At 38.7% G+C, this 27361-nt stretch overlaps 1 protein-coding gene across 1 annotated transcript; it reads left to right on the forward strand.

Moving 5' to 3' along the window:
* Nucleotides 1–206: 206 nt before the first annotated feature.
* Nucleotides 207–23825, forward strand: LOC311190429 (vesicular inhibitory amino acid transporter-like; the record flags this gene model as incomplete). Its single annotated transcript, XM_084262338.1, has 2 exons — nt 207–443; nt 22674–23825. 2 exons carry the CDS (start codon nt 207–209, stop codon nt 23823–23825), a joined length of 1389 nt encoding a protein of 462 aa, XP_084118464.1.
* Between the last annotated feature and the right edge of the window lie 3536 nt (nt 23826–27361).

Below are 27361 nucleotides of genomic sequence, written 5' to 3' on the forward strand. Positions count from 1 at the left end.
AACAAACTTCATTAAGCATATCACACAGTGCCAAGGCTAAAACAGCAAAAGGATTAACAATGTATGACTGCTGAAGGAAAAAAAAGGACAAGATATGTAAGGAAAGATTCTTCCTTAATTTTTCAGCACTCAGGATGGCTCATCTGAAGCAGAATTTTTTATCTCTTTTCAACTGCTTTAGGGAGACACCATCTCTGTTTTTGGGAATGGTGAGATGGGACAGCTGCCTAGACACTGATGAAGAGCATGTGAATTTTGCTGGAAGAGATGAACTGAATAGAGCTCACAGTGAGGAGAGAGAGGAACCAGATGGACCCCTGAACTTTGAGCTTGATGTTTGCCACCAGGATCCAGAATACAAGTCCCCAGCTCCCCTGCCACATGCCCAGGTCAAACTGCTCACCAGCTGGGAAGCAGGATGGAATGTAACAAATGCCATTCAGGTAACCTTTTCCTTCCCCACTCATTACAATCATCGTTTGATAAACCTGGTCATGGCTCAGCCTGCTGGGTTTTACCAAACCCTACCATCGTTTTGCAATATTCTAAAAGTATTCTATGAATTTATTACTAACATATTTCAATCTTTCTGCATAAGCTTAGCACTCAAAAAAACCTAACATTCCAAAGGGGGGAAAAAAGATAGATAGGTTAGCTAAAGTTTTTAAATTATTTAAGCTAGCTGAAAATGAAAAGGTGGTGACTGCACTAGTTTCGGGAGTGCAGGCATTATAGTTAATAAATATATGTGAATTCAGTGAATTCAGAGATGTTTGATAGAAATGTGAGGTAAACATCTAATAAAAATAGGATAGTAAGAGCCAGACTGACGTCAGACAAAAATTTACTGACATGTAAGTTAGACTAGATATAAATTGGAGCGTGAAGTACAAGAAGTGTAATACTTGTCAATGTTAAAGAAAATAGTCAGGTTGAAGAGACTGAAAGCATTTGGTCCCTGCATTCTGCGTAATATTAAGTATCTTTCTGAATCCTTAAATTTAGCATTAAATGTTTCAGACTTTTTTTTTTTTCCCCCCACTTTTCATGATTCATTACCTTACATAACTCTGTCATTACCACTGAATTTCTCTCTGGCATGGTAAGAAGGGAGCAATATCCACAGACACATTTGTCCCAGTAACTGTTACTGTTTCTTTTTTTTAATGGCATTTTATAGAAAAATAATCCTTCCAGTGCCACACAAGTCTGTGACTACACTGATGAACATTTGTTTATGTATCCAGTTCATCCCCCTACAAACAAGTTAAAGGACAGACTTCTAACCCTGCCATCCTCTCAAACATGAGCACCACCTCATGAGAGCCAACACAACAGCGCCTAGGGCACAGTGGCATATCATACTCAGAAAGCCTTTAGCTGTGAATTAAATCACGAAGTCCTAAAACACCCCAACCACATTCTAGTAACACTTTTTATCTTTGGTCGCCCTCAGCAGCATCTAGTAAGGGCAGGAGAGCCCATTGTTGTCTCTGTGAGTTTTGCCTTTGATTTCACCGAAGCCAAGATTTCATTCTGGAAGTCAATTTTGTCAATATTTGCTGTATGACCTTCTGGCAAGTCAGGTTCTCTCTCACCCATTGTTTTCCTTTCTGAAAAACAACAGTAATAATGTCTCAGTAAATACATCAAAGTGCCTAAAAATTCCTGAATGTCATTATGTACACAGTTACTATTAATTATTAATATTATACATTCCAGTTAAAAAATAGACCAATAGCACAGCATAAAAACACTATCAGGTATACAGCTGCCTGTTTAAAAACAGGACATATTTAGGCTAAGTTATCCAATCAGATCAGTAACTGTGGTCTTAGTTAAAACTCTCCACATGCTGAGTGTTGGGTACTGATGTTGAACCTCATTTGGCCAAATATTTTAGAAACCAGCATTAAAAGAGCAGTTGGCTACAGCTGTATCAAGCTTTCTTCCTTGAGGGTGGCAAAGCTCAGGAGCTACAGTTTCATTAACAGTACAACCAAAGTGTCCTAATACCACATTGTGGATATGTGGACCTATGTCCACGTGCGTGTATTCCCCAATGCCTCGGCATTTGGCTTAGGAAGAAGTGTAGAAAGCAGAGAAAGGGATGAGGAAAGGCAGGAGAGGAAGAGAGAAGAGAGAATACTGCAGGGGCATCTGTCAGTAAAAGAATAACAGTTTGAAGAAATGTCTATGAATAGCTTTGAAGAGAAAGTGAGAGTTGTGAACAGAATGATTAAAAGAATCCAGACGTTCTTGACTGGTGCAGACAATCTATGCTAAAATGACAGTTGGTTTTGCCCTACCCAGAGGAAAGGGCAGGAGTGTTTTGCATGGCAATTAGAGGTAAACATTTCAGCAGAATTCTGAAGTGTTCTAAACAGCTATTCCGGTGAATACAATTAGTTTAAAAGTGAAATTATTTCATAATCCAGATTTATTTTAGGAATGATTTTTTAGTCTCTAAAAGGAAATACACAGGGTTTCTTACAGTATTTTAAATGCAAATGTTTTCAAACAAATGGGTAGAGATTTTTATTTTGTTTTTAACTTCAACTGAAAAGAAGTGCACTTTTGGTGACAATATTGTACCTGTAAATGACTGCTTCAGGCATTTAAAGTTTCCAGGGAAACATGTTTCATATTCCAACACTGCACAGGCAAATGAAAACCTGTATCTAGTTAATCTAGGTAAGGACAGAGACCATAAAGCTGGGTTAATTCAAAAGGGAAAATAAACAGCATCATCTGGCAGACTGATGCAAGCTGCAGTTGTTTGTGTATATCAGTAAAAGGCAAAAAAGGTTTGTACTGATTTGTACAATGGTGCTGGAGAGGTAAGCGAAGGAACAGACCCGAGGAAGAGGTGGTTAAGTCCTAGTGCTACAGCATTTCACAGCCAAACCACAGGACAATAAAGCCTGTTTATTTGCCAGCCACGTGTAGGAGGGTTGTTGCAAACAGTATGGAGAATGTTTGTCCAAGAAAGAGAAAGCCTAGTTAGAAGAAAAAGGCACTCAGGCTGCAGTATCATGAAGTGGTACAAGACAACAAAGAATGGAGAAAAACCAAGAGAGAGAAAGGGAAGGAGTGAACTACGGGCAAGAAGTGAAATAACGTTCATCTCAGTTTAACTGGAATTTACACCACTGTGAATCTGTCCCCACTCAGGTGTCCGGAGGGCAAACGAGTTGAACAGTACAAAAACGTCAGCCACTTTACCAGGCAGCTCCAGAGTGCTTTCAGTAGGATGATTCTTGTCCAATCTTTAAAATACAGTGTGATGTAAGTGCACAGTTCTTCCTTGGACATGTGGTAAAACACGATGTGTGAAGGACACTGAATGTGCCATTTGATTCAGTGCATCTGACACCCAATGAAGCCGTCTTTTGCCTCCTGCCTTTTGCAGGCATCAGGTCATACAACGATTGGAAATACCTGGAGCAGAGGCAATTTTCTTGTTCCATGATCAGAACAACACAACCAAGTGTTTGTCTGTTGGGAGTGCTTCTAGGAATAACAATAATGCAATTAGTATTATTAATATTTTTATTTCAATGGCAAATTAATAATTAATGATCATAAATGTGCTTGTTATGTTTATATTCTTTATATTGTAAATTACATTAGAAAAGACTCAATGTCAATAATCATCATTTTTAAAAATGGAAGTGTGTATCTGTAGATCCTTCACAGTGTGCTGTGTAAGCACATTTGTGTATAGATACATTTCCATATTGGGCTCCAATATGGCTCATTTTTATGACACTAAAAGATTCACTTCAGAATATCTCATAGTTAATATTTATTTTTCCATTATGTCTCCTCTGAGTTACCTGCCTTCATCTCCCTAATACAGTCAGAATCTTTAGAGTGCTTCCTGAGTATCAACAACCCCCAAAGATTTCAGTGGAAAACACAGTGATGCTGAGAAACCAAATTAGCAGGCATGCCCCTAAAGATTTAAAGGGAAATATTTGTTTAAAGTGTCTAAACACCCCTCCTGTTAGGCTGTACTGACACCATATATAAGCATATTCTAAATACAAATATGTACATGTTTGTCTGCTTAGAAAGCTATGTGGTTTTGCCATCAGGTCATTAGATCTTCTCATCCTCAACCTTAAATAATTCAGTAGTGCTTAACTAAACAACCACTTAGATCTTAACTGCGGTACTTGATCTTGAGTATTTATTTTCTAGACTTGAGAACAAGGGTCAATCCTTTCTGGTGCCCAGAGCAGCAACTTTCTTGAATTATACATTGAAGCTAAAGTCATACTCTGAACTAAATTATACATGTCTGAGGGGGAAAAAAAAACCCCTGCTGCATCTCATATCAAGAGGTGGTACTGAGAATTAAAGGGAGATGCCCAATTGCGATATCTAATCTAGGACCAGCAAGTAAATCAAGTTTCCAAATGGAGCTAGTCCAAAAAATGACAGCACAAAGTAAAATTCCACAACTGTAGGACTATTGTGGTGCTCATAAAAATGCCAGTTAATATGACTTTAGATGAAAAGCACCTGCAGTACTAGCCAAATTTATTTTTCATAGCTTTGCTACCACAAACCCCTATAGCCACAACTGGCAACCCAAAAAAAAGCCTTGAGCATGGTGAGAGCCATCTAAACTCAACCTGGTTTTTTCCTTTGATAGAACATCACCATTTCACAATGCAACCGATAAAAGATAATCATTTAGGGACTAGTAACTAATGTTTGTACCCTGGTTTTCTCTTTGGATTTTCTCTTGTAATTCTGGACATATGCCACCACTTCCTAGAACCTTTTATTTCAGCTCAGGCCCTTCAATAGATATCTTTAGTTTCGAGTACATATCCATATAGCACAGAGAAGGCTCCATGCAGGATATGTATTCTCTCTATTCCCAACTCTACCTTTTATCACAAAACCTTTTATTAAAAAAGTGTTATCCTGTAGCAATGACATTGTATCTACTACACAGAAATCTCTTTATTTGACATGTGAGCACTGTGCAGGGGACTGATTTTAAGTTAACTAACAGCCATTCCCATAAATCTCATTAGAGAATACACTATATTAGTCTACTTTTCCTTTGGTCAGCTGCAAACACCAAAAATGTTATGAAACCAGAAGTCCTAAACATAGAGAGGTGGCTCATCTAAAATTGTTCCTCGTTCCAGGAAGGATTTGTATTGTACTCATGGGATTTAAGTTGCTGTTTTGTAGGGTTTGCATTTTATGTTTGTCACATCATCTGGGCAATGAACAGATGGAGGGGGTGTTGAATGGATTTACATCAACATGTTCTACTGTAACTATTAGAGAAATGTTAGGAGTAGCAAATCAGTTTTCCACAGCCCCTCTGTGTCAGATTTGCCAGCAAGTAGTAGCTGTGATACGACATAACTACTCTACAAATTATTCCCTGGACATACAGGCAGTCTCCAACATATGGAGAATGGGTTCAAAAAACACCATACTATCTCTTGAAGCATGCCAGAAACAAGTACATGGGTTACACAAGCAACAGATGAAAGTACTGCAATTCTTGCAGCCTTCTAGGTGTCAAAATGACATATTAAAAAACTTTGCAAGTTAAAGCAGTCAATGGATTAGGCTTACCTGCACTGTGGACTCAAAACTGTATTTCCTAATGGGTTGCCAGAGAGCAACAGGGGGTATCTCTCTCTCTCTCTGTCTCTTTCATAAATGACTCCAATGGCCTCAATAGTTTGACTATAACTGATATACCAAGGCCTATAATTTATGATGTCAATGTTTCAAGCTAATCTCATAGGAGATGAGAAGGAGACATTCTAAAGTATAGTACTTTTAACAAAAACATGGATTTTAACAACCAACCTTACACTCAGTGTAAGATAGATAGACTTTAAAATATTTTTTTCTTAAACAATACCTTTATTTTATATCTTAAACTGATTTTACCAGAACTTTCCTGACACAATATTACATCCTTTTGATAGCAATAACCAGAAGCATTGCTGTGCTTGAAGAAATCTGAATACTTCTGTTCAGAACTTCAAACTACAACCTTGCATTTCAAGAAAATATTTATTCAACACTTGATTTTTAGCAATGTCAATTATCTGTCATTTCCAACAACTTTAACTGAAATTCTTATGGGTTAGTATTTTTCAAATCTATATATTTCAGCATCTAATTTCAAAGCCACCATGTTATCTTGAAGGTTATTCTTAGCTAAGTCACTCAGTAGCTAAGTCACCTCAATGCACAGTACACTTATCCTGGGGTTGATGTCCATCTTGCCACAGTTGGTTTGGGAAAGTCCTGTGGAATTTGAAAGTGCCTGATTCTTGTACACAGAGGCTTCTTGCTGATTGGTCATTTGTCATACAAGTTTGAAAATGTTTTCATGTGAAAATCTACTACTATTAGTCTTTTAAAACAGTTATTTCATAGGTATGAGGCTATAGTCCTCCTACATGAAGGCAGGCTATCCTTGGCTGATAGCCACAGTCCCCCCAAGCTGCTCACTAACTGGCAGGGCCGAGCAAGGGGAGAGAAAGCAAATGGGTCCAGATAAAAACTGGGAGCTCACTTACCAATTATGGTTATGGGCAAAATTTGAGTAAATTTAACTTCATTACTAATTTTCATATATAGGCCCTTCCACCTCCTGCCCCGCAGTGAGAAGGAGCTCCCCATAGGTCTTCTGGAGTCAGAGCAGGGAACTGGCACCTGGGTCCTGGCGTGAGGCTCAGTGGAGGAGCTGGGGGAGACCAGCTCAGTTCTTCTCCGTACTGTGGTGCTTCCTAACCAGCAATAGCATGAACCTTTATGTTAATTGGAATTTGCAGGTTGCTTTGGCATGCTGCCAAATTCAGCTTGCTAACAGACACACTTAGCAAGGACATCAATATTTCTGCTATTTTATAACTCAGTCAGCTTAGGTACTGTTACATGGATGAAGCAAAAGCGTATCTCCACCCAAGAGCTTTAAACACTGCTGTTCTTCAAAGGTCAACTATTGTCAACGGTGTTACTGGAGCTTCATAGACAACCTGCTGAGTGAGAGAAGTGTGATTTACATGCACATTTACATATATTTGTAAAAAGGGTGTGTCAGTTTGCATTTCTCCTGTGACATATATAAAATAAATAGTACATCTGAGTAACACTTGAGAAACCCAAACATTGTGCATCTACCTCCCAGGCATCTTTTTGCTTCATTTCATCATTAGCAAACCATCAAGCCACCCAGGAGACGATCCACTCTGGGGATGTTAATGCCTAAAACCAGCTTTTGCATTGGCAGGTAGACAACAAGAAGCACTCACATGCTAGACCACCCTTAATTGTCTTTTTCATTGCAAGAACTCTTCATATGTAAAAGTGTTCAGTGAATTAATACACAGGGTCACAACTGGCTTCCTTTGCTCTACATTGCTGTCCATAACCAGGCACACAACAAGTGCTGGTGATCTCTACAGAACATCTTCCTCCTGCCTTCCTCCCTGAGGTCATCACCTGCAGCAGACTCAGGCTCTCAGGGCTGCTCGAGACACGGCCGTTCACTGCCCACGGGAGTGTGTGGCAATGGCAGAGTGTGTTTCCCTGGTCTGGTTCAAGTTCACGTCTTATTTAGATCCTTCTGCTGCCCACATAAAATATCGATCTGTCTGCTCAGCAGTAAGGAGAAGCAGTTAAACAGAGCTCTGGTCATCATTCAGAGTGTGCCCACACCGACCTTTCTTTACCACCTGTATTTGTCCTTGCTGCCACACAGGCCTATCCTCTGGCACCATTTCACAATTAGGCCTCTTTCTAGATCTCCACACTCAGACTATGTCCAGCTTCTGCTTACTTTTATTGTAAAACATTGCTAATACATAGTCTGGTTTACCAATCCACAAGTCCAAAACTCTTATCTGAGTGCAAATAACTCCCCATCTGGGTCACAGCAGCACACTCCTCCCTCACATTGCCAAGCTTGCCCCACGCACACTCACCTGGAAAACTGATGCAGTTCCATGGCCCACATGCCCACCTGCTCTTGCACCACCCTACAACCCCCAGATCAAATGTAAACAACTCACCTTTTCTTCACCAATCTCGTGTTTATCTTTCTGCATCTATTCACTCTGATCTCTGTCCTTTCAGCTACAATTATGTCCTGGTTCTGGCCAGGTCAGAGTCAACCTCCCCAAGCAGCCAGCCCAGGTGAGCTGAGTCAGCCTGGGCTGTTTCCACCACCTGACATCACTCCCCCATAAAAGGGGCTGGTCAGGGAGGAATGCCCCTGGGTACCTCCAGGGCAGGGATGTTAGTTTGGTCCTTGCATTGTGCAGGATGCTGTTATTTTTGTGTGTGAGTGTAATTTGCCACTGTCTGTTGTTGTTCTCCTTTTATGGTGATTTTGTCAGTAAACTGTTGTTATCCCAACCTATGGGGTCTCTGTCTGTTTCCCCTCCAGGAGGGAGGGAGCAGTGTGTGGTGCTCTGCCAAAGTTTGAGACTGAACCACCCCAAATTACTATTGCCAACTTGTTAAACGTTTAGACAAGAGTTCCTGTGAACTTGTATGAAGATATTTATTTGCACTCCTATAGGAAATATCTTTGCTGAAAAATTCAGCTATAAGCTACATTGACACCACCATTTACTCACAGTTCCATATTGACTCATGGTTTCCTCCAGTCCCCTCTCTGTCTGTGTGTGTTTCCTGTTATCTTACTCCTAGATTTTAAATCATTTGGAGAAGACACCATATTTTTTTTGCTTTGTTTGCACAGTGCCCTGAACAGTGGGATTCTGATCAAAGACTTCTAGGTGCTCAAGTAATGAAAACAATTTTGAAAGCAAGACTCAAAATGTTTTCTATCTTACAGAAACTTCACAAAATAATTATTGTTTAGATATGGCCTGTGATAAATCAGCTTGACATTTGATACAATTTCCTCAATTTTTTTCTATGTGGAACAGATTCTCCTGACTATTGAGACCTGAGGGGCTGAGGGGCTGAGGACAAGATAAGTCAGCAGATATATGTGGCAAGAGTACCTTTAGAATATTCTGCAATTAAAATGGGCACCCCATCTTAAAAATCCAGATGGTCAAGAAGGAAAATGAGAGAACCATGATATCAAAGAAAAATAGATAGTAGCATTATGAAAATTATACCCTTTGAAATAATACATGTTACCAGACAGGATCAACTAACTGTCAGCTACTTGAAGACAATGATCACTTTATTCCATGGGAGAACCCAATACACCAGGACTTGTTGCAGAACAAGGATCTCTGGCTCCCTCAGGTGAAGAGAATAGCTGATGTACGTTCCTGCTAGACTAAAATTAAATTAATCTGCCATGCTTTTTGGTCTCATCAATCCCTGAGAGCATTTGTAACAAGCTGAAAGAAAACAGATGGTATAATTTCTCCTTTTTTAATTCATGGCAGGTCACATGGTATTTAAAACCACTATTATTAGGCACCTTTGAATTTCTATATCTGTTATATCTGCTTACTTTGTTCCAAATTTATTTTATTATTTACCAACCTTCTGTGGCTGAGATTATTTGTACATTTGTGCCTCTCTATAACACGTGCCTCTAACCAGCTATCACTGATGGAAAATATTCTTCTTAAAAATGTTGCTTCTGTCCCTATTCTTAAACTTACACGTGTAACCTCAGTAAATTTGCTTTAATAACCTATACATAGACATACAACCCCTCCCAAGACAAGACTCATCCCAAAACAGCAAGAACATAGTGATAGTCAGCAGAAAGTAAAATATTTCATCAGATAACATTCCTTTCCTGGTTTTTATAATCTTCCTGTAGAATCATAGAATCACAGGGGTTGGAAGGGACCTCAAGAGCTCATGGGGTCCAACCCCCCTGCCAGAGCAGCTCCCCAGCTCATATTGCACAGGTCGGTGTCCAGACGGGGCTGGAATCTCTCCAGAGATGGAGACTCCACACCCCCTGGGCAGCCTGTCCCAGGGCTCTGTCACTCTCTACTTCCATCAGCAGATTTTCAGAAGGGAGCTCTTTTTTAATAAAAAGAAAGGGCTGGCCTTAGGGTTCATCAAGGCTTAAAAGCTGACAAGCTCAACATCTGCCGGTGTGTATGAGAATTTAATGCTGAAAGTAAAGGACATCTTAATTATTAGAAGGTAATGATAGAATCAAAACAGTAACGTTATTTTATTAGACTTGCCAAATGGTAAAGCTTCTTCCACACAATCCATAGATGGTTAATCTACAGTTTACTTCAGTGCATGTAATTCCTGACAGCAGGAGATGCACTGAAATGGCACAAGCTCTGTCTGAATGAGCAAATGGAGCTATTTCAGAAAATAAAAAGCCCTAAACAGTGATTACACACGGTGCTGAAGATGATATATTACAACCTAGTCTTAGCACAGTAAGCTGTATAAAATGTTTTGCCCCTAAAGCTAAATAAATAATAAAAAAAATTTACTTCTATTTGCATCTATTCTGCCTCTTCTCCCCACACACATGTTTCTTGGAAGGCAATGTTTCTCTGTATTCTTGGCCAGTGGCACTAGTTTTGCCATATGTACAATACTGTGTTCACTAAATAGCTAACAAAAAAAAATCAAATTTAATATTTACTTCTCAAAAATGTAAACATATGAGTCAAAGTGAGAAAACATTGACTTCAACTCACACACACATATTCTGCTATCCATTTCAATTTCTCTCAGTCCATTTCTTGAACTGACACAAGTAACAGCACCAGGAGGTAATGTTTAGTAGGTCCCTAGAGCAAACATTTTTGGTTATTTTATGCTATCAGTAACAATGGTAGCTTCAGCTTTTGCCTTTATGGTACATGGGTATTTCCATCCATGAAAGGTTTTTTTATTGCTCTCTTTTCCCCTCTAGAAACAGGTTTGATTCAGGCTAGTTCCTCTCTGAAAAGCAGAGGTTAGTTTTCAGTTCTAAAACCCATTTTAGTTTGATTATTTCAAACTAAACCCAGGTATTTCAGAAGTTATGAATAGTTCTACTGAAGCCCGAAGAAAGATAAATATGGGTATAAGAATCATATGATGCAAGTTATAACATTTCTCATTTATAATAAAGTTATTTATATTCCTAAGAAGTTTTTTTTTCCTTTTATAATGACTGTTAATTCCCTCATTTTGTATCATATTTAGGATTTGGCACTGAGGTCTATTCTATCGCACTACACTTTAAAGCCATTCTCCTGTCTCATTGTCTGCATGATTTCTGCAACTCCAAATGACATCTCCCCAGCCACCTTCCCTTAAGGGACTTAAAAACCTTCTTCTAAGCTTTAATTGGGTTCTGGAGTTTAAAATGAGTTCTCCACTCCTGCTCTTGTTGCCTTTGCTTGCCTGCTGATTTTTTTTCACTTTAGCTGGGAAGCCAGCTGCTCTGAGCTCTTCCCTTTGTACTTTTTATTGTTGTCATCTCAAGTTAAAAATAAAATACCTGTGCAAAACTGTAGGCATCCCTCTGCTGCTTGGATGGGATTTCAGAGATTCTTTCCTACCTCCTAAATTGTGAGTGGCTGCCATTCCACCCCTGAAGGTTTCTTTTCCTAACCAGAAAGGATAATCAGCTGCATAATTCATTCTTCCCCCCCTCCACCCCCCGCATTCTCCCTGTTCCTGTCTTGTGCCTGGAGTTAGATACTTCTCCCATCAGTCATTTTTCTGCACAGTCTCTTGCCCATTGTATTCTCCTACCCATTGTTGCTACCTCATATAGTTCACAACCTTACATTCTAGTGTTCTCTAGCTTACCTAATGGCACCTTTTACACCCTGTTCCTGCCCCTCTGGTGCAGTCATGTTCCCAAGTTATCCAGCTTCCTGCTCTTCCTTTGCTCTTCCTGGGCAGTCTCATGGCCTTCATGAAGGAATTCATCTCACTACAGATGACATAGAGAGAGAGGCATCTCTGATGGAGATTCATAAATCCTAAAAGAACACACTCTATACTGTTGGAATGAACAGTCTTCTGGTGGCCTTATTTCTCCCCATCCTTTCCAGAGCTAGCAGTTTAGCTTTACTTTTTGCTGAGTTTAGATAGGTGAAGTTAGGTATCCCACGCCTAATACATGTGCATCAAAGCAAGGTAGATTGGTCATGGATGTCTTTTCTGCTACCGTGTGGACTCATGCGTTAAACGTATGGATTAGGCAGAAAAAGGTGGGTGAGATGAGTCCAATTCATCGATCCTAAGAAGTGATCATATCCTTGGGTACCAAAGAAAGTAAAAAAAGAGAGTGATTTCAGTAACTTTAATAATCAATTTTTCACTTAAAATCCATTAATTTTACCTCGTGAATAAATCGGGATCTTGCCAAAAAATGTGAATATTAGAAAGGAAAGCTCTTTAGGAGAAAGGAACAGAAACTAAATGCAGTCTTAAATTTCTCCAATATGAAACCACTACAGCTCTCAACATGAGAGTTCAAATGTGAACAAAGGAGAGGTCCAGTAGAGCTGAGAAGTTTTCCCTGTACAGTCAGAATGGCTCAGGTTAAGAAAAAGAAATTAAACTCTTCTTTTAGATATACAAACTTCTAAAGCGATTACTTCACTTTGTTTTAGTAAGGGAAGGAGTGGCTTTATCCATACGGACAATATTGCTACCTAAAAGTTAAGAATAAACCTGAGATCTTCATCAAAGGTCAAGAATAGTCAAAACGCTTGGTTTGTTCAGAGATCCTCAACTGTTGTTTCCAGACAGCATCCTGTCTCCAAGTCTTCCCAGTGTGGCTGCAGACCAAGAATTTTATTTTTTTTAAGAGGAAAATAAAATAAATTTAAAAGAAACCCCAAACAACCCACAGAAAAAGAATATGACTAACTTTATAACTCCAGTGCTTTCATTTATGGGCCAGAAGAGGTCAAAAACCATTGTGTCAGTCTGTGCAAACTGAATGAGAAAAAACTCCTCAGGTAATAATACTTGAAATATTTTACATCTAGAGATGTAAAAAAAGATATCTTTGGTGTGCATTTTATATGCCATATGCCTGGTTTCACAATGCATAACTATATTCTTTTTTTTTTTTTAAATAGGAGAGTTTCAATAATTTGCTTTTATGCTGAGTACTCAGGGAATGTCAGAAAACTCAGTCACATTTCTGATCTTTAGTTTTTATTATGAATTATACACATTTGGGAATGTTTGTCTTATCTACTTGAAATTAGGGGAATTAGTCTACTTGTTTTTATTTTAAGAATGACAAGTTCCTTTATGTCATTATAGGAGAGAGACGCCTCCATTATGGGAATTAATTTGCAACCTCAACTTCATCTGTATTTCTGATTGATGAAAGACCAGCATAAAACCAGTTGCTGCTTTTTTACCCCAAAGGTAGAAGCCTCCAGGGCTGCTGCTGGAGTCTTAACTGAGGATAAGAGAGGCAGAGCAGTAGAGATTTGTCATCTCTATCCAGCCTAATTGTATGACAGCATCTTTTCCCACATGTTACAGGAGAACATACTGTGATACTCCCTATCAGTTTACTGATTCCTAGAGACCAAAACTAGTAGTACACCACTATTTACGTCCTTCATCCGGACCGTTAGCTGTGTTCTCTCCAGGCAGTGTGGTAAGACATATTTCCCCTTTATACACCAAGCTCTGGGAGTCATTAGAGTTTGAGTAAGAGTCCACCTAAAATTGGTGGTTGGGTCGTGCTGAGGAAAGAGTGGGATAATATTAGCCAGGGGAGGATTCAGTCACCTTTTATTCCACATGCATCCAGGACAAATCCTACGCCAGCTGTCAGAAAATATAACCCAGCTTCCAAAAGAGGTAACTTGGCTTCCTTTTCACCTCTCAGAGGTGCATAAGGTTTGTTCCAGTGTAGAGTTCTTTGCAGTACAGGGTTTGTTTCTTTTTTCCATTTCCTCTTCAGCCTAACTTGTTAAAAATAACAAGAACTGTGGCTTGTCCCATACAGGTGGCATTCACGACACGCTCCTAACAAGCCAAATGCTTTCTCCCAGCTGAGTTTGAACTTTCTATGCACTTTAACTCTTCCTTTTGTCATGTCAGTGCACACTCAAATAAAGTTATTTGGCTCCCCAATGCTTTGCTTTGCTTCTAGACTCCCAAGTCCTCTTTTTGCCTCCCCTCAAACTCTTATGACCACCTTTTCATGGAAACTCACTCACATGATGCTGTGATGGATACTTAGAGTACTTCTCTGCCTTTGAGTGAAAACCTGAGAATCTGTGATGAGCTATAATGTGAGAAATCAGTAAGCAGCCAGTGAGTCCATGTTGCTCACCACTGCCAACTTTCAAAATACTGTTTGTTCTAGTTTTGACTGCCTCACTTTTTTAATCTCTTTTTTCTCTCCACTACACAACACATAATAACAGCCCTCATTCTTCTACCAAAGCCTGCTTTCTCCTTTGAGACCAAGCAAAATAGTATTTTTTCTTAAAAGGTAATTTGCTTTGGAAGGGAGATTTACTTTGTGTGATTCAGTGCCTTCCTGCAGACAGCTCTGAATTTATGCAAACCAACATTTCCCATCAAACCACGTAGAATTAAGCATCAAGCATATTATTAATGGTTTAAACAAATATTTAAACCAATAGCCAATGGGATCTGCTGTCACACACCATAGCAGCAATTCCATTCCTCTCTTCCCTTTCTTCATCTTTAGGAGATTCTTAAAATTAATCTGGCCACTAGGAGAGCAAAATCAGTGGCACACACATCTTCCAGTGCAGACCATGCGACTTCCTTCCTTGCCTATACTATCACAACATCTCCTCAACAGTCTATCTGCCTTACCATCTGTTTATGGGACCTGAAGGATTGACAGAACAACGCTTCTAAACTTTCTCTTGGTATATAAAGTGATTGCAGCCATTGATCACAGCATAAACACCTTAGCCACACTGCTCCCTGCAGCTAAAACCGGCTGGCATTGGCAGAGAGAATGAATAAGAAAAATCAGGAAAAACAAGATTGCTGGGGTCTAATTCAACCATCCCTGAAGTTAGAGGAAGATTTTTTTACTGACATTAAAGGAGATGGATCTGCTGCTAAGGTCATGCAGGCCATGGACAATATTTGAGGTTTTCTCCAGGAAAGCTTGTAGTATTTTTTAATTCAAACTCAGCTGAACTGTGAACAAACTGTGAAGTGAGTAGGAAAGCAGATGAATTCTTTTCCTGGTGTCTGTAGAACAGTGCCAGGAGTCTGGGTAGCCAGCTAGGGAACTGGAAATCCTTACTGCTGGGAAGAAATAGGATCTCACTGACATTGCAGATACATGGTGGGATGATTTATGCAACTGGAATGTAAAAATAATTAGATAAATCGTGTTTACAAAAACAGAGTAGGTAAAAGAAGTGAGAGTAGCACTCTGTATTAGAGAGATGATTATCTGTGTTAGAGCTATTGTTCTGCTAAGAAAAATTGTGGTGTTTGTCATGACTTCAGTTTTACAGGCGTATGCTGGAGGTTGTATGCAGTCTGTAGGAAAACATCATTAAAGTTTCTAAAAATGATAGATTATAATTATCTAACACAAAAGGTATTGAACCTAGCTAGCATAAGGTAATTCTATTTTGAGCCTCATTATGTTGAATAAAGATGAACAAATCAGTAGATCTAATTACATTCATTATGGGAAAGCAGGGGACAGTTATATATATATATATATATAAATAAATATATGCACACACTCCGTGTTTCAAAAGAGTGAATTTTACAAACCTGGAAAAAATTATGAGAAATAATTGATTAGAAGAATAAATACAGACAGCAAATTGTGAAAGCAGTTTGAAAGTTGTTTAACAAGAATTTATGACATGTTCACAAGCCATATCTCATAATTAAGAAATAGTATGCCTATGTGCTAAAACTCCTCCTACTTCAGGTGCAAAGTGAATGTATCAATTAAAATTTTAAAAACATAAAATAGCAAAAAGGAGAAAAGGAGGGTGAGAGTAATCATTGTAAATTATAAATTATGAAGTGTAACAAAGAGGTAGGTATTGGAGCCCAAAGATACTAGGAATCTTTATTCTGGAAGAATAAAGAAAGATGCAACTGTTCCTAAGCAGGCTCTGTAGAGAGTGAGGTTGTGCTCGTAGCACAGGAGAACAGTGGGCCAGTTTGTAGTTTTTCAGGATGGGCATCATGCTGTTCTGCAAATGACATTTTAAAGTAAATTCTTAGAGTTTCTGTATGTCTGCACTCCATTGTGTACATGTTATATATATTCTCTCTCCCAGCAAGAGAAACAGGCACCTCTGAAAGAAAAATCCATCTTAGCTTAACTAATGACCTATCTTAAGATAGGTGTGAGTTATAAATGGAGGTGCCCATTATTTCCAAGCTTGGTCTTGGACAATTAACTATTATGTAACTACAGTTACTATTTAAAATGGATGTTAAAGTGTATCTCATTAATATTTTGAAAGCAGAATGCCCAGCAAGTTTGCACTTGGGAGAGGATACATCGGACCCCATAATACTCTTTTGCAGTCACTGTTACAAGTGGAGAAGATTGTGGATATCATTCTGATATTTAAAAAGCCAGTTAAATCCGGACTAGTGGCAATAATTCTGAGAAAAAAGAGTGTAATTGTTAATACAGGTTTGAATCAATACAGAATAAAAGGCTGGGAATGCAGTGTCAATCATTACAGTTTTGGATAAAGAGTCCTTACAGTCCGTATTAAGCACACTTGATATAATTCTTTTGTGAGATTGTAATATAGCAAGTGAAAGATAAATAATATATTTAGACTTTTAAAAGGAATTTTGACAGTTATACACAACATTCTGATTTAAAAATTAGTGCAACAATAGAATACATCTTAAATGGATTAACAACTGCCTAAGTGACAGATCCAAAAAAGTAACTCTCAGTGTGGATCTGTTTTTAAAGAAATTAGTATTTAATAGAATTAGGAGGTTATCCAGTAGAATAATTGGCATCTGGTCCAGTATTATTCAATGTAGTCAACAGAGGTCTGGAAGAAGATACAAAATCACAGTAGATCACAGTGGTGGCTGAGGAAAGAAAAAAGCCATGGAGATCATCAAGCAAGTAGCTGTTACCCTGGCATGAGATTAAGGGATTTTCTGTATTTTTAAATTTAGTGTTAATAGAGTTCTGTCTTCCTAAAAAAACCACAATAACACTGACAAGCCTTGGTTCTGGAAAAATTATTTATCTTAAATGCCAACATAATTAAATATTTTGTGAAAACGCACTGAAAAGCATCGTTTTTGAATTCAACTCCTTACTTTTCCAAGATCAATGAAGGAGTCTTGTCTGCCTGGTTTTTATGTCTTTCATGTTCATGCAGGAAATCAGATACATCGTTGGGAAAATAGGCTTAAAAGGACTGTTCCAGTAGAGGAGCTACAGATGGTGAGAAAGGCGATCAGAGCTAATTCTGCAGTCTGGCCTATTAGCATGTATTCTGCTTATAGGAGAGCAGCACTAATGGAATAATTTTTAGTTAAATTCTTCATTTCTAAATGTATTTTTCTATCTAATTAAGTCTTATGGGGAAATCTTTTTTCCTTTTTTTTTCCTTTTATTTTTTAGCATTGTTTGTTACTCCTTTTTAGTTCATTGCTGTTTGGCACGTCTCAACTCTGACCATGATTTGATCTTCTTTACTTTTTAATTACCTTTCAATCTGCTTTATTTTTCATAAAGTATCATATTTCAGGTTAAAACTGCCTATGAAGTGAAGTATTTTCCCTGGGACTAAAAAGTAATACTGAACGTCAAGGAATTTTGGTATTTTCTCAGTGTGCTGGACTGTGCTCATGTATGCATTTCTCTAAACACATTTTATTCCCTGGGGAGGGGCTTGCTCTGGGGTGAAGTTGAGTCAAACGTGGTACAAGAGCAGAAGGACCGTTTTTTGTGTTCTATACTAATCCAGACAACTAGTATTTTTAAACAAGCACCAGCCCTTGTGCTTGCATTGAAACACTAGCATGAAGTTCAATTATTGCAGTGAAACCATTGACAAATGCAAAAACGTTTTAGCATGCAGATGTAATTTGGAGATCCTGATGTGCTTGGTTTGTGCTGTGGGTGCATTGGCAATTTCTGGTGGTAGCTGGCATACCCAGTTGCTTCCACTTGGGGGTATTCTGACAAGGCTAATAACTAGCTTCTGGCTGGGACTGACCTTACCTTACATGCCCATTCCACTCTTGTCCTTGCCATGTCTTCAAAGGCTGATCACCAGGTCAGCCCTCCATCCTTCCTTCTTTCTATGTCCAGCTGCCTATGGCTAAGTCTACTACTGATGTTTCACAAGCATCTCTACTCAGTCACATGTTTTCATTCATTGACAATGAACAGTCTACTTCCATTCTCAGTCTGGGGTGAAAATACTCAGTCTTGGGAGACAAGGGAAGTCCTCTGGTCAAGCCTGGGGTCCTCCCTGTATAGTGTGGATTAATCAGTGGCAATGAACACAACTACTCAAGCTGAGCAGTGATATAGAGGGCTGCTCCAGAAACTCTGTCTCCCTTTCTTCTTGTGCTATTCTATTTTGCAAACAGATCACCTTAAACCAGACCATTTAGAGCTGACGTATTTGACTTTGCACTGGAACAGGTGGAAATAACACAATTCACACAGGAACACTTCCCAGACAGAACACTAAATCTAAAAGCTATGAGGCTATTTAAGAAACAGGTCCCTTTGCCATTCATTTTTAATTGATGCCTCACAGCTAAGGCTGTCTGTGCCATAATTTGGACATGAGAACACAAGATCAGAAGACTCAATAAGAACAAGCACTGAGGCCAGACTGGATTGAGTGTGTGTTGACAAACGGTGTAGGAATTACCTGTGTCCCCAGCAAAGAATCAGTGAAATGTTGACATGCCTCATCTCCACTCTCTGTACACTCACTCCTGTGACAGGGGCACAAAAGCCACCTTCAGCAACATCTATGAAATGATTTCTTTATGGAGGAAGAATGTTCTACACATAAGTCATTTTAAGTGATACTTTAATGTTGCTGAGCAGCTTTCAGCCAGAGAACACAGCTCAGTGCTTGTACTGTTATATTACATTGACAGCAAAATATGTGCTTATTAAATATACCTTTTCCTTTGGTATTATTTTAACTTGGTGACATCCAGGAAATGGTCCTAGGAGAAAGTATTGCTTTCAGAAAAGTAAGAACAGAAGCTCAGATCCAAAATGAGCTTTGAAGTCTGACAAAGGGTCTTTTGTTCTTTGAGCTCTCATGGCTATCACTAACACTGCTGGATATTTTGTAGATATTTGACATACTGATACATTACATGTTTTGTTTTGGTTTGGTTTTTAAATGAAAAAAACCCATTTCTGTCAATGCAGAAAAACCCTGTCATTTCAGAACATGCATGCTTGCTCTATCAGCATGTTCTAAGTTCTCCCATTTCTTTCGACTTACCATGGTCTGTAACTAAAAAGCAGCAGAACCAGTTATGTCCACAATGTTTGCTTTCTGTTATTAACTGGAAGCTGAAGGACATAGAAACCGTAAGCTCCTTACATAAATCTCACCAGCTACTGTTTACAAACTCTGGGAAAAAGATGTCCAAGACATCAGCTGAAAGGAGAGCTTACAGGTTCTGTAGAATTTAGAAATTCTAAACTCACTGCGTGTGATTTGGAATTGGCAATCACTGATACATAATTTTATGAAAGAAGATACAGAGTGAACAAGTGGGTTTGTTTAATAAGGTCTAAAAAGGGAAAAAAAAAACCCTCAAACCAACAAACCCCTCTCACCTCTAACATCCTGTGGTCTGTGCTATGTACCAAGGAAAATTATTTGATATAAACAACAGCAAGGAGACGTTAGAGGTTAGAATTATGTTACGCTCTGATTAAACTAACAATTAAACATGGAAAAGCAGACACCTGTGGGGAGGACTGTAAATGGCTGTCTAAAGTGATAACGTCTCTGAAAGCCTAAGCTTTGGCTTAGGTTGAGGCTAGTCATCTAAACGTTAATAGACTAAATTCAGCAGGGGAAAAGCCATTGTGTGGGCAAGGCCTGTGCAGACACTTACCTGTGGTTTAATTATACAGTGACCCTTTGGGTCAGCTGATACCGTCTGAACTCCCAAATGCAGGTTAAGGGTCAAAACACTAATGCTGTGAGTACAGAACAAATGAGATAAGCTTGCTGCAAGCTGCAAGGAGCTGAGAAAATATCAGTGTTCTTATGTTAATAAGGAAGGTAACGCTCTGGCTCTTATCTTCCTGATTTTTTTCATAGACTTGGTTTATTTGGGATGCATTTAAACTCAATCTGTCATGTGAATGTTCTCCAAGGATTGTTTTCATAGGAAAGAAAACACATTTTGTTCTTTAGGCAACCACCTAACTTGCCATTCAGTCAAAGCCATGATTAAAAATGGCACCATACCAAAAGCTACTGTTACATGTGCAGCCTGGATACAGCGGGATATCCAGCCTTTTTAAGACACTAGACTGTTAGATGGCAGAAAAGGTAGAATTTTGATCACTTCTGTGAAGTTAGTGTACAAAAGAAATTCTAATTACCCTTCAAGCTAATTGGGTCATGAGACCTGAATTAGAATGGAGCTGAGCAGTTGGGAGATTCAGGTGACTGACTTGCCACAAGCTATGTAATCGAATGTCCTGGGCCCTCAATGAAATAGCATCTCTGACTTATAGAAAGCTATTGTGATAAACTAAGTCATTGGAAACAACCATAGAAGGTATTGGTTAATAACTATTATTTTATCAGTAATAATAACTATTATTTTATCAGTAATAATAACTGAGCTACTTTTAAACCAAAATGTACTAGGGCATGTAGTAAATATGATTCCTCCAGGTCTAATTCAGCTGAAAGATGAAGATTCATCTACGGTGAAACTTGGTGGCATAGGCAATGTTTCTTGTACATATGATGGACACTTTTATTCACTGACACAGAGAAGAAATCTGCTCTAATTTAGGGACTTCTAATCTTTCTTCTATGGTTGCTGCTTATCCCACAGTCTGAGAAGTACTGCTATTTTGTGTCTGGAAGACAAGGAGAATATGCTTTATACCCTGATGCTTATTTAGTGTTTGAAAAAATGCTGCTCCTGTGAGCCTTCCTTATGGATCAGGCCTGGGAGTACTTGTATTGCTTAGAAGGAGGGTGCTAGGGGTAAACCCCACAAAGCTGAGCCAGGCACCCACCTTCCTGATGAGCTCTGTTGAAGCTGAGCTCCTAGACAGCCCTCACAGAAACAGTCTGCTGGGTATAAAACTTGAGGGAGTTTATAGAAAACATGTCCACAGTTGTGGATAGGAAAGTCTGAAATTAAGATTTAGACCATTAAACTCATCTCTTCTGCTTTGGCTCCTGAAGGCAGTCAGCTACACTACTGACTCAGAAAGTGAGAGAAGAGTGGGTCACCCCTCTGCAAGGACGTCTGTTTCTGTTGGGGTACCATGGACTTTGCAGAGCAGATGGATTTGTTCAGGTTTGGTCAGAAATGGAGTTTAGATGAGTTTGATCTAAATCACGTCCTTCTGTCAGGTTGGAACACCAAACATGAGCACAAATGCTCATATTTCATCATGTCCTCAGTGCTGTGAGAAATATCAAAGCAAAAAAATTCTGCCTAACTAGTTAACTGTATCTTGTTTCCTCCTTACCTTTCTTCAGCCATCAAGAACAAAGATGCCTGACCAGTCTGAGTAATGTGCATTGCTTAATTTCAGCTTTGCAGCATAAAAAGAGAAATGTCACTGAAGCATCTTTCCTAAATTGGATCTTTTTATAAATAATTATTGTTCAAGGGTTTTGTCTGTTTTGTGCTGATGAAAATTAAGCTACATAAGAGTGTTGTTTGTCCTTAAGTATTGAGAGGAAAGAAGGAAAAAGACAAAGACACACAGTGTTCTTTGTGACTAAAATGCCAAGGGTTTTTTTACTGCATAAACCAAGTAGAATCCTGTTTCTCAGAAATAGTTTAGAGAAAAGTGTATCTATATGTTTTACATGTGTTTTTAAAAATCTAAGTAAGTTTGCACAGTCTAGACTCAGGCAGGAGAAGAATCACTCTAGCAGTAGACTTAACAAGAGCGAAGGCTGCCTGAAGCATACAGAAGCCACAGAGGAAACACAAGCAAAGTGTGATGTCACTCTAGTGCCATTTTGTTCCCTGAACTCTGTTAACGATTTTTGGACTGGAGAGAATTGTCATTACTGGATCTATCTATAGCCCTATTTTGAATTTGAATGTACAGATGATGCTAAAACAGCTTAATTTTACTGATAGAGAACCTGCTTCATTAATATGCATATTGACTGGGTAACTGCCTATGAACCTTCTCAAATGTGTTTCTAATCACATCAGCATTAAAAATTAACTAGGAGCCTGACTCTATCATTCAGTCACGTTCCTGTTTTCCTAGCTTATCTTTACATGTGTGTTGATAGGAGCAGATATTCTTTGCTGGCAACTTCATTTGTCGTAAGCAAACACATTTCTCCTGACTGTTGGCTGCTCAGCTGAAGGCAGCAGTACTTCCACCACGCCGTTAGGTGAGAGCAATGCCCTGTGCAACGGAGGGCAGGTTTGGGAGCCTGGCTTCTAGTAAACATCTTGCCTCAGGGACTTCATGCTATCTTTTCTTTCTCTTTTTCCTTTTTCAGGGAATATTTGTCCTAGGATTGCCATATGCTCTTCTCCACAGTGGGTACAGTGGCCTGTTTCTTATTATTGTGTCTGCAGCGTTATGCTGCTACGCGGGCAAAATTCTAATCGCTTGCCTGTATGAAGAGAATGAAGATGGGCAGCTCCTCAGAGACAGAGACACCTATGAAGATATTGCCAATGCCTGCTGCAAAAAGCTGTCTCCCAAACTAGGTGGCATAGTTGTCAATGTGACCCAAGTGATGGAACTGATCATGACATGTATTTTGTATCTGGTTGTGAGCGGGAATTTGCTGTCACATAGTTTCCCATATGTACCAGTGACTGAGAAAACTTGGTCTGTAATTGCATTTGTTACACTGCTGCCTTGTGTATTTATCAAGACTCTCAAAATCGTTTCCAAACTCAGCCAGCTTTGCTCCTTGGTCCATTTCGTTATCATCCTTGTAGTGATGACTTACTGTTTCACACAGATTCATCAGTGGTCCTGGGCAAAATTCAGACTCTCTGTTGAATTTGAGGACTTCTTGGTCTCTGTAGGGGTGATCATTTTCAGTTACACTTCACAAATATTTCTTCCCACACTTGAGGGTAACATGAAAAACCCAGGGGAGTTTAGATGTATGCTGAATTGGACTCACTTTTTTGCTTGTATCTTGAAAACAACCTTTGCACTGACTGCATTCTTGACCTGGGGTGAAGAGACAAAGGAAGTTATTACTGACAACCTGCCATCATTTCTTCAAACCCTAGTGAATTTGTGTCTCCTAAGCAAGGCCCTTCTTTCTTACCCTTTGCCCTTTTTTGCAGCCACAGAAATTGTGTATGCTTGTATTTCTAGAAGCAACTATTCCAATTACAGATCTCCACTATTGTGTCTGGGTGTAAGAGGTTTGTTTCTCCTGTTAACTCTGCTGATGGCCATGTTCATACCACATTTTGCCCTGCTGATGGGTTTAACAGGCAGTGTAACAGGTGCTGCCATGACTTTTCTCCTTCCTTCTCTCTTCCATTTAAAGCTTAAATGGAAAAAAATACCCTTCACAGATAAATGTGCAGACATCTCTGTTTTTATTTTGGGTCTCCTTTGCAGCCTTGCAGGCATAGTTTGCTCAATAAAAAGGCTACTTGAAATATTCAGGGGAGTGTAAAAAGGTTCCCTGAAAGCCAAAAAAGGCCCAGATCTTACAAATGCTTTTACCTTGTTAGTCAGTATATAAGAGGTTTTGTCACTATGTAAAATTAAGCATATGCTTAAGTGTTTGCAGGATCAGGGCTTTAACTGTAAAAGTATGTGGCTCTAAACAAATTTAAAAATAAGCTTTGTAGGCCAAAAGTACAAAATTACCCATATTTAAGATGCTGAGAGGAAAGAAAGTGTTGGAGATGGTTTATCATGACAATAATTTTCAACTATTCTTATACGGGTTTGTTCATACATGCCATGCAGACCCTAAAATGGTTACTGCAATTGATTCCACCAATTTAACCAGAATTTCTCACAGTGTTATATACTGCTCAGTCTCAAAGCTATCAAGTCTAGCTTACAGAATGTGATAGAGTTTGAAAGCTGTCATTGCAAACAGGTGAAATGTGATTTCACATTATTGGCAGGATGTCATTCAACACGTGAACAGAACAAATCAGTGGGTTTGGGGTTTGATGTAAGACACGTTCCACAACTTGTTTTTTAAATGAGTAGGCAAAAAGGGAACTTGGTTTACAACAGCTTTGAAAGCTTTCTTTTATCATGAGTTCAAATGGGAATACAGTCAGAGTCAAATGGGCATTCGAACAGCTCGCAGTCATGGAAAAGGGAATTTGTTCTGAAAGAAGCTACAGACGATGACTGCAGCTTTTCTGCAAGTCTAATTCTTAAGATTCATGCCTCTGCAATGCAGTTATTCTATTGGCTGGGTTAAAGAAGTCTCACTGGTAGCATGAAAAAGCGCTCTTCGCTTTCCCTCTCAGGCAGGAAATTTCCTTGAGCTTTTTATTTTATCTGATGGTATTAAGAGCTCAGCAAAGTAAATCAAGTTCAATAAACAGACACACAGTTAACTTCCTACACAACTTGCTGGATCTTTAGCTTTAAAAGATATTGGCTTAATAAAAAGAAGAGCATTGCAATGTATTTCACATTAGTGATAAAACATTATGACAAGAAGCAATCTAATCAAAGTACCCTAATGAATACGTATCAACTTATTGTACTAAATCTGTGTTATATTGGGTAATTACAGTAATGATTTGGGAGAACTTCATAACAACCTTCTCCTGTGTCACATGAATTCTTTGCATGTCAACATAGGACCGGGTTATAGAGTGAAAAGCCTCAACTGTGTAGTATCTTAGCATTGCTGTCCTGTGTGAGCAACAGTGACCTCTCAAGGCTAATTTGCTGAATGAGTAAATAACATGCAATTAAACTTAAGAGTTCTGATGAGCCTTGTACGTCACCCTGTTCCTTTCGTTGTCTCCTGTGTATGCTTGTCATGTGTTGAGTAGTGATGAAAAGTTTATTAAAATAAATTCATTGTGTAATTACAAAATTATTGAGAAAACTGAGGAAATAACTAGTCTGTTAGAACTTGTATTACTTCATTGGTACAATGGGTCAAGTTCTGCACTCGAATCCCCAACAGTTTAATTTATTGATACTGAGATTTTTGCTGGAACAAATAGGAGGTATGTATTTTTAAGGAGTCTTTTTACTGTTATGTAGAATGTCAAAAATACATTACTCGTTGAAGTACTTGAAAGCTTGTTATTACCCCTATGACATAGTCAGAAGGATATTATTACTTGGATGATGTCAATGAAAGGGTATCATTACTTTTTGTGTGGAGAAGTTTCACAGATAAACAAACATGCAGGAACAATATTTGTTCTATTTATCCTATATAAATCTCTGAGGACAGAGGGAGGTTTCCCAAAGAGTTTTGTAAAAGTTCTTTCAGGAGGTGTTTTGTCTCTTCAGAAATTCTTGGAAGTGCCTCAATTCACTTGTTGTTAAGGAAAGCTTGGAAATGGGATAAATGGTTTGTTTGTATGGTGGTTTTAGGAATTCCCTGGTTCATCACTGTGATTCAAAACTGGCTTTAGCTGAACCTTCCTTTTGCTGCCTTTTCAAGAAACCAATGCTTGCTCCTTTCAAGCCAGGTGGTCATTTCCCCATAATCAGGCACCCTCACTTATGCCAGCTCTTTCCTACAAGGGCAGATAATTTGCATTTTATAAGACATGTCATTATTAAACTATTTCCTTAACCTCAGTTAACATCAGGGAACAGCAAGGACCATCATTAATGAGCAAGTACATGAGGAAATGCAGGAAAAAGAAAGGAGTGTCATCCAAATTCAAGACCTCTAGATGTCACGTAGCAGAGGTCACTAGAACAAGAGGCAAAACATAGTTCAAGATTCCCCTTTTGTGGCCAGCACTCAGCAATTTTAAAGTGTGCCATTGTTGTGGAGCATAAAAGCCCTGTGAGCTTCCCTTTAAAGCCAAGGACAGACATCTTAATGAGAAACTTTCTTCTATGGTCAAGATTAAATGAACCTTCCAACTCAGAAAGGCAGAGATACACTTACACATCCTACAATTCAAGTCCAAATGTGGTGCTCAGCACATGATAAAGACAAAAATAAATATTTATGGTATAAGGCTGGGTCGCTGGATTTCATTTCCTAAAACACACAACTGCATATTTTTAGATATAGTGTTATTTCTGAATACTCTATTAATAATGTACATAAAGTCTTTGCAAGTGTCTATACTAGACATTAGAAAACCATTTATAGAATATGTTCAGAGAATGTAGAAAGGAGGGATTACTATCTATTGTGAACCAGGAGGCACTGTATTTATCTGTATAATGACTATTGGGGATTTTTGTCACTAAATTTATACTACCAATCATTAGAATCACTGAAGCTAGAAAAGTAAAAGACTGACTAAATATTAATCTATTATTTTGGCCACTTCTGGATTATCCTTTGTAGTATGATGGTGCTTTATCAAAATTAATTCTGAGAGCAAACAACCAGCAGCAGTGAACATGAAGGAAACGCTAAGGAACAAATTATATGCTGAAATAAACCATTTTCAAACAGTTTTGCTTCATTTGTTGTGCCAGCAGAAGTATGAGTAAAGAAACCTGTTTCCTTTCAGGAAGAATACCACAAGCATTGCTCAAAATGCTTCACCCCTTTCATAGTGATTGCGTTGTCAGCACCAAACCCTGTACTCCTAACTCCAGCTATGCAGATCGAAGTCAATCAGATTACTTTAAAATTAAAATATTGGCTCAACTAAAGTATCTCCTGCAAGTAACTTTTGAGTGTTCATTTACAAAGGTTTTCAAAAGCCTAAATCTGAAGTTAGGGTGAAAACCTCACTCTCTTTGGCTCAGTGGGAGTATAATCATTGACTTCAGTGGACCAAGGCTCTAATCTCTGCAGTTCATTAACAATGCTTAATTTACTTTTACACCAAAGCTTGGTCATCATTTTACTTAACTGGAGGCTTTTTTCCACATTATCACTTCTTTTCTCTTTTTCCAGCAGTAAGATAAAGGTTTTCCCTGTAGATGCTCTTGAAATGTTAGAGACATGTTGGACGAGCTATTGAGAGAACTTACTGAGGCTCACACTATTTCATTAACTCTTTGTCCTTTATTATTCAC

The sequence above is a fragment of the Gallinula chloropus genome, assembly GCF_964237585.1.
Source record: "Gallinula chloropus genome assembly, chromosome: 3".
NCBI classification, from domain to species: Eukaryota; Metazoa; Chordata; class Aves; order Gruiformes; family Rallidae; genus Gallinula; species Gallinula chloropus.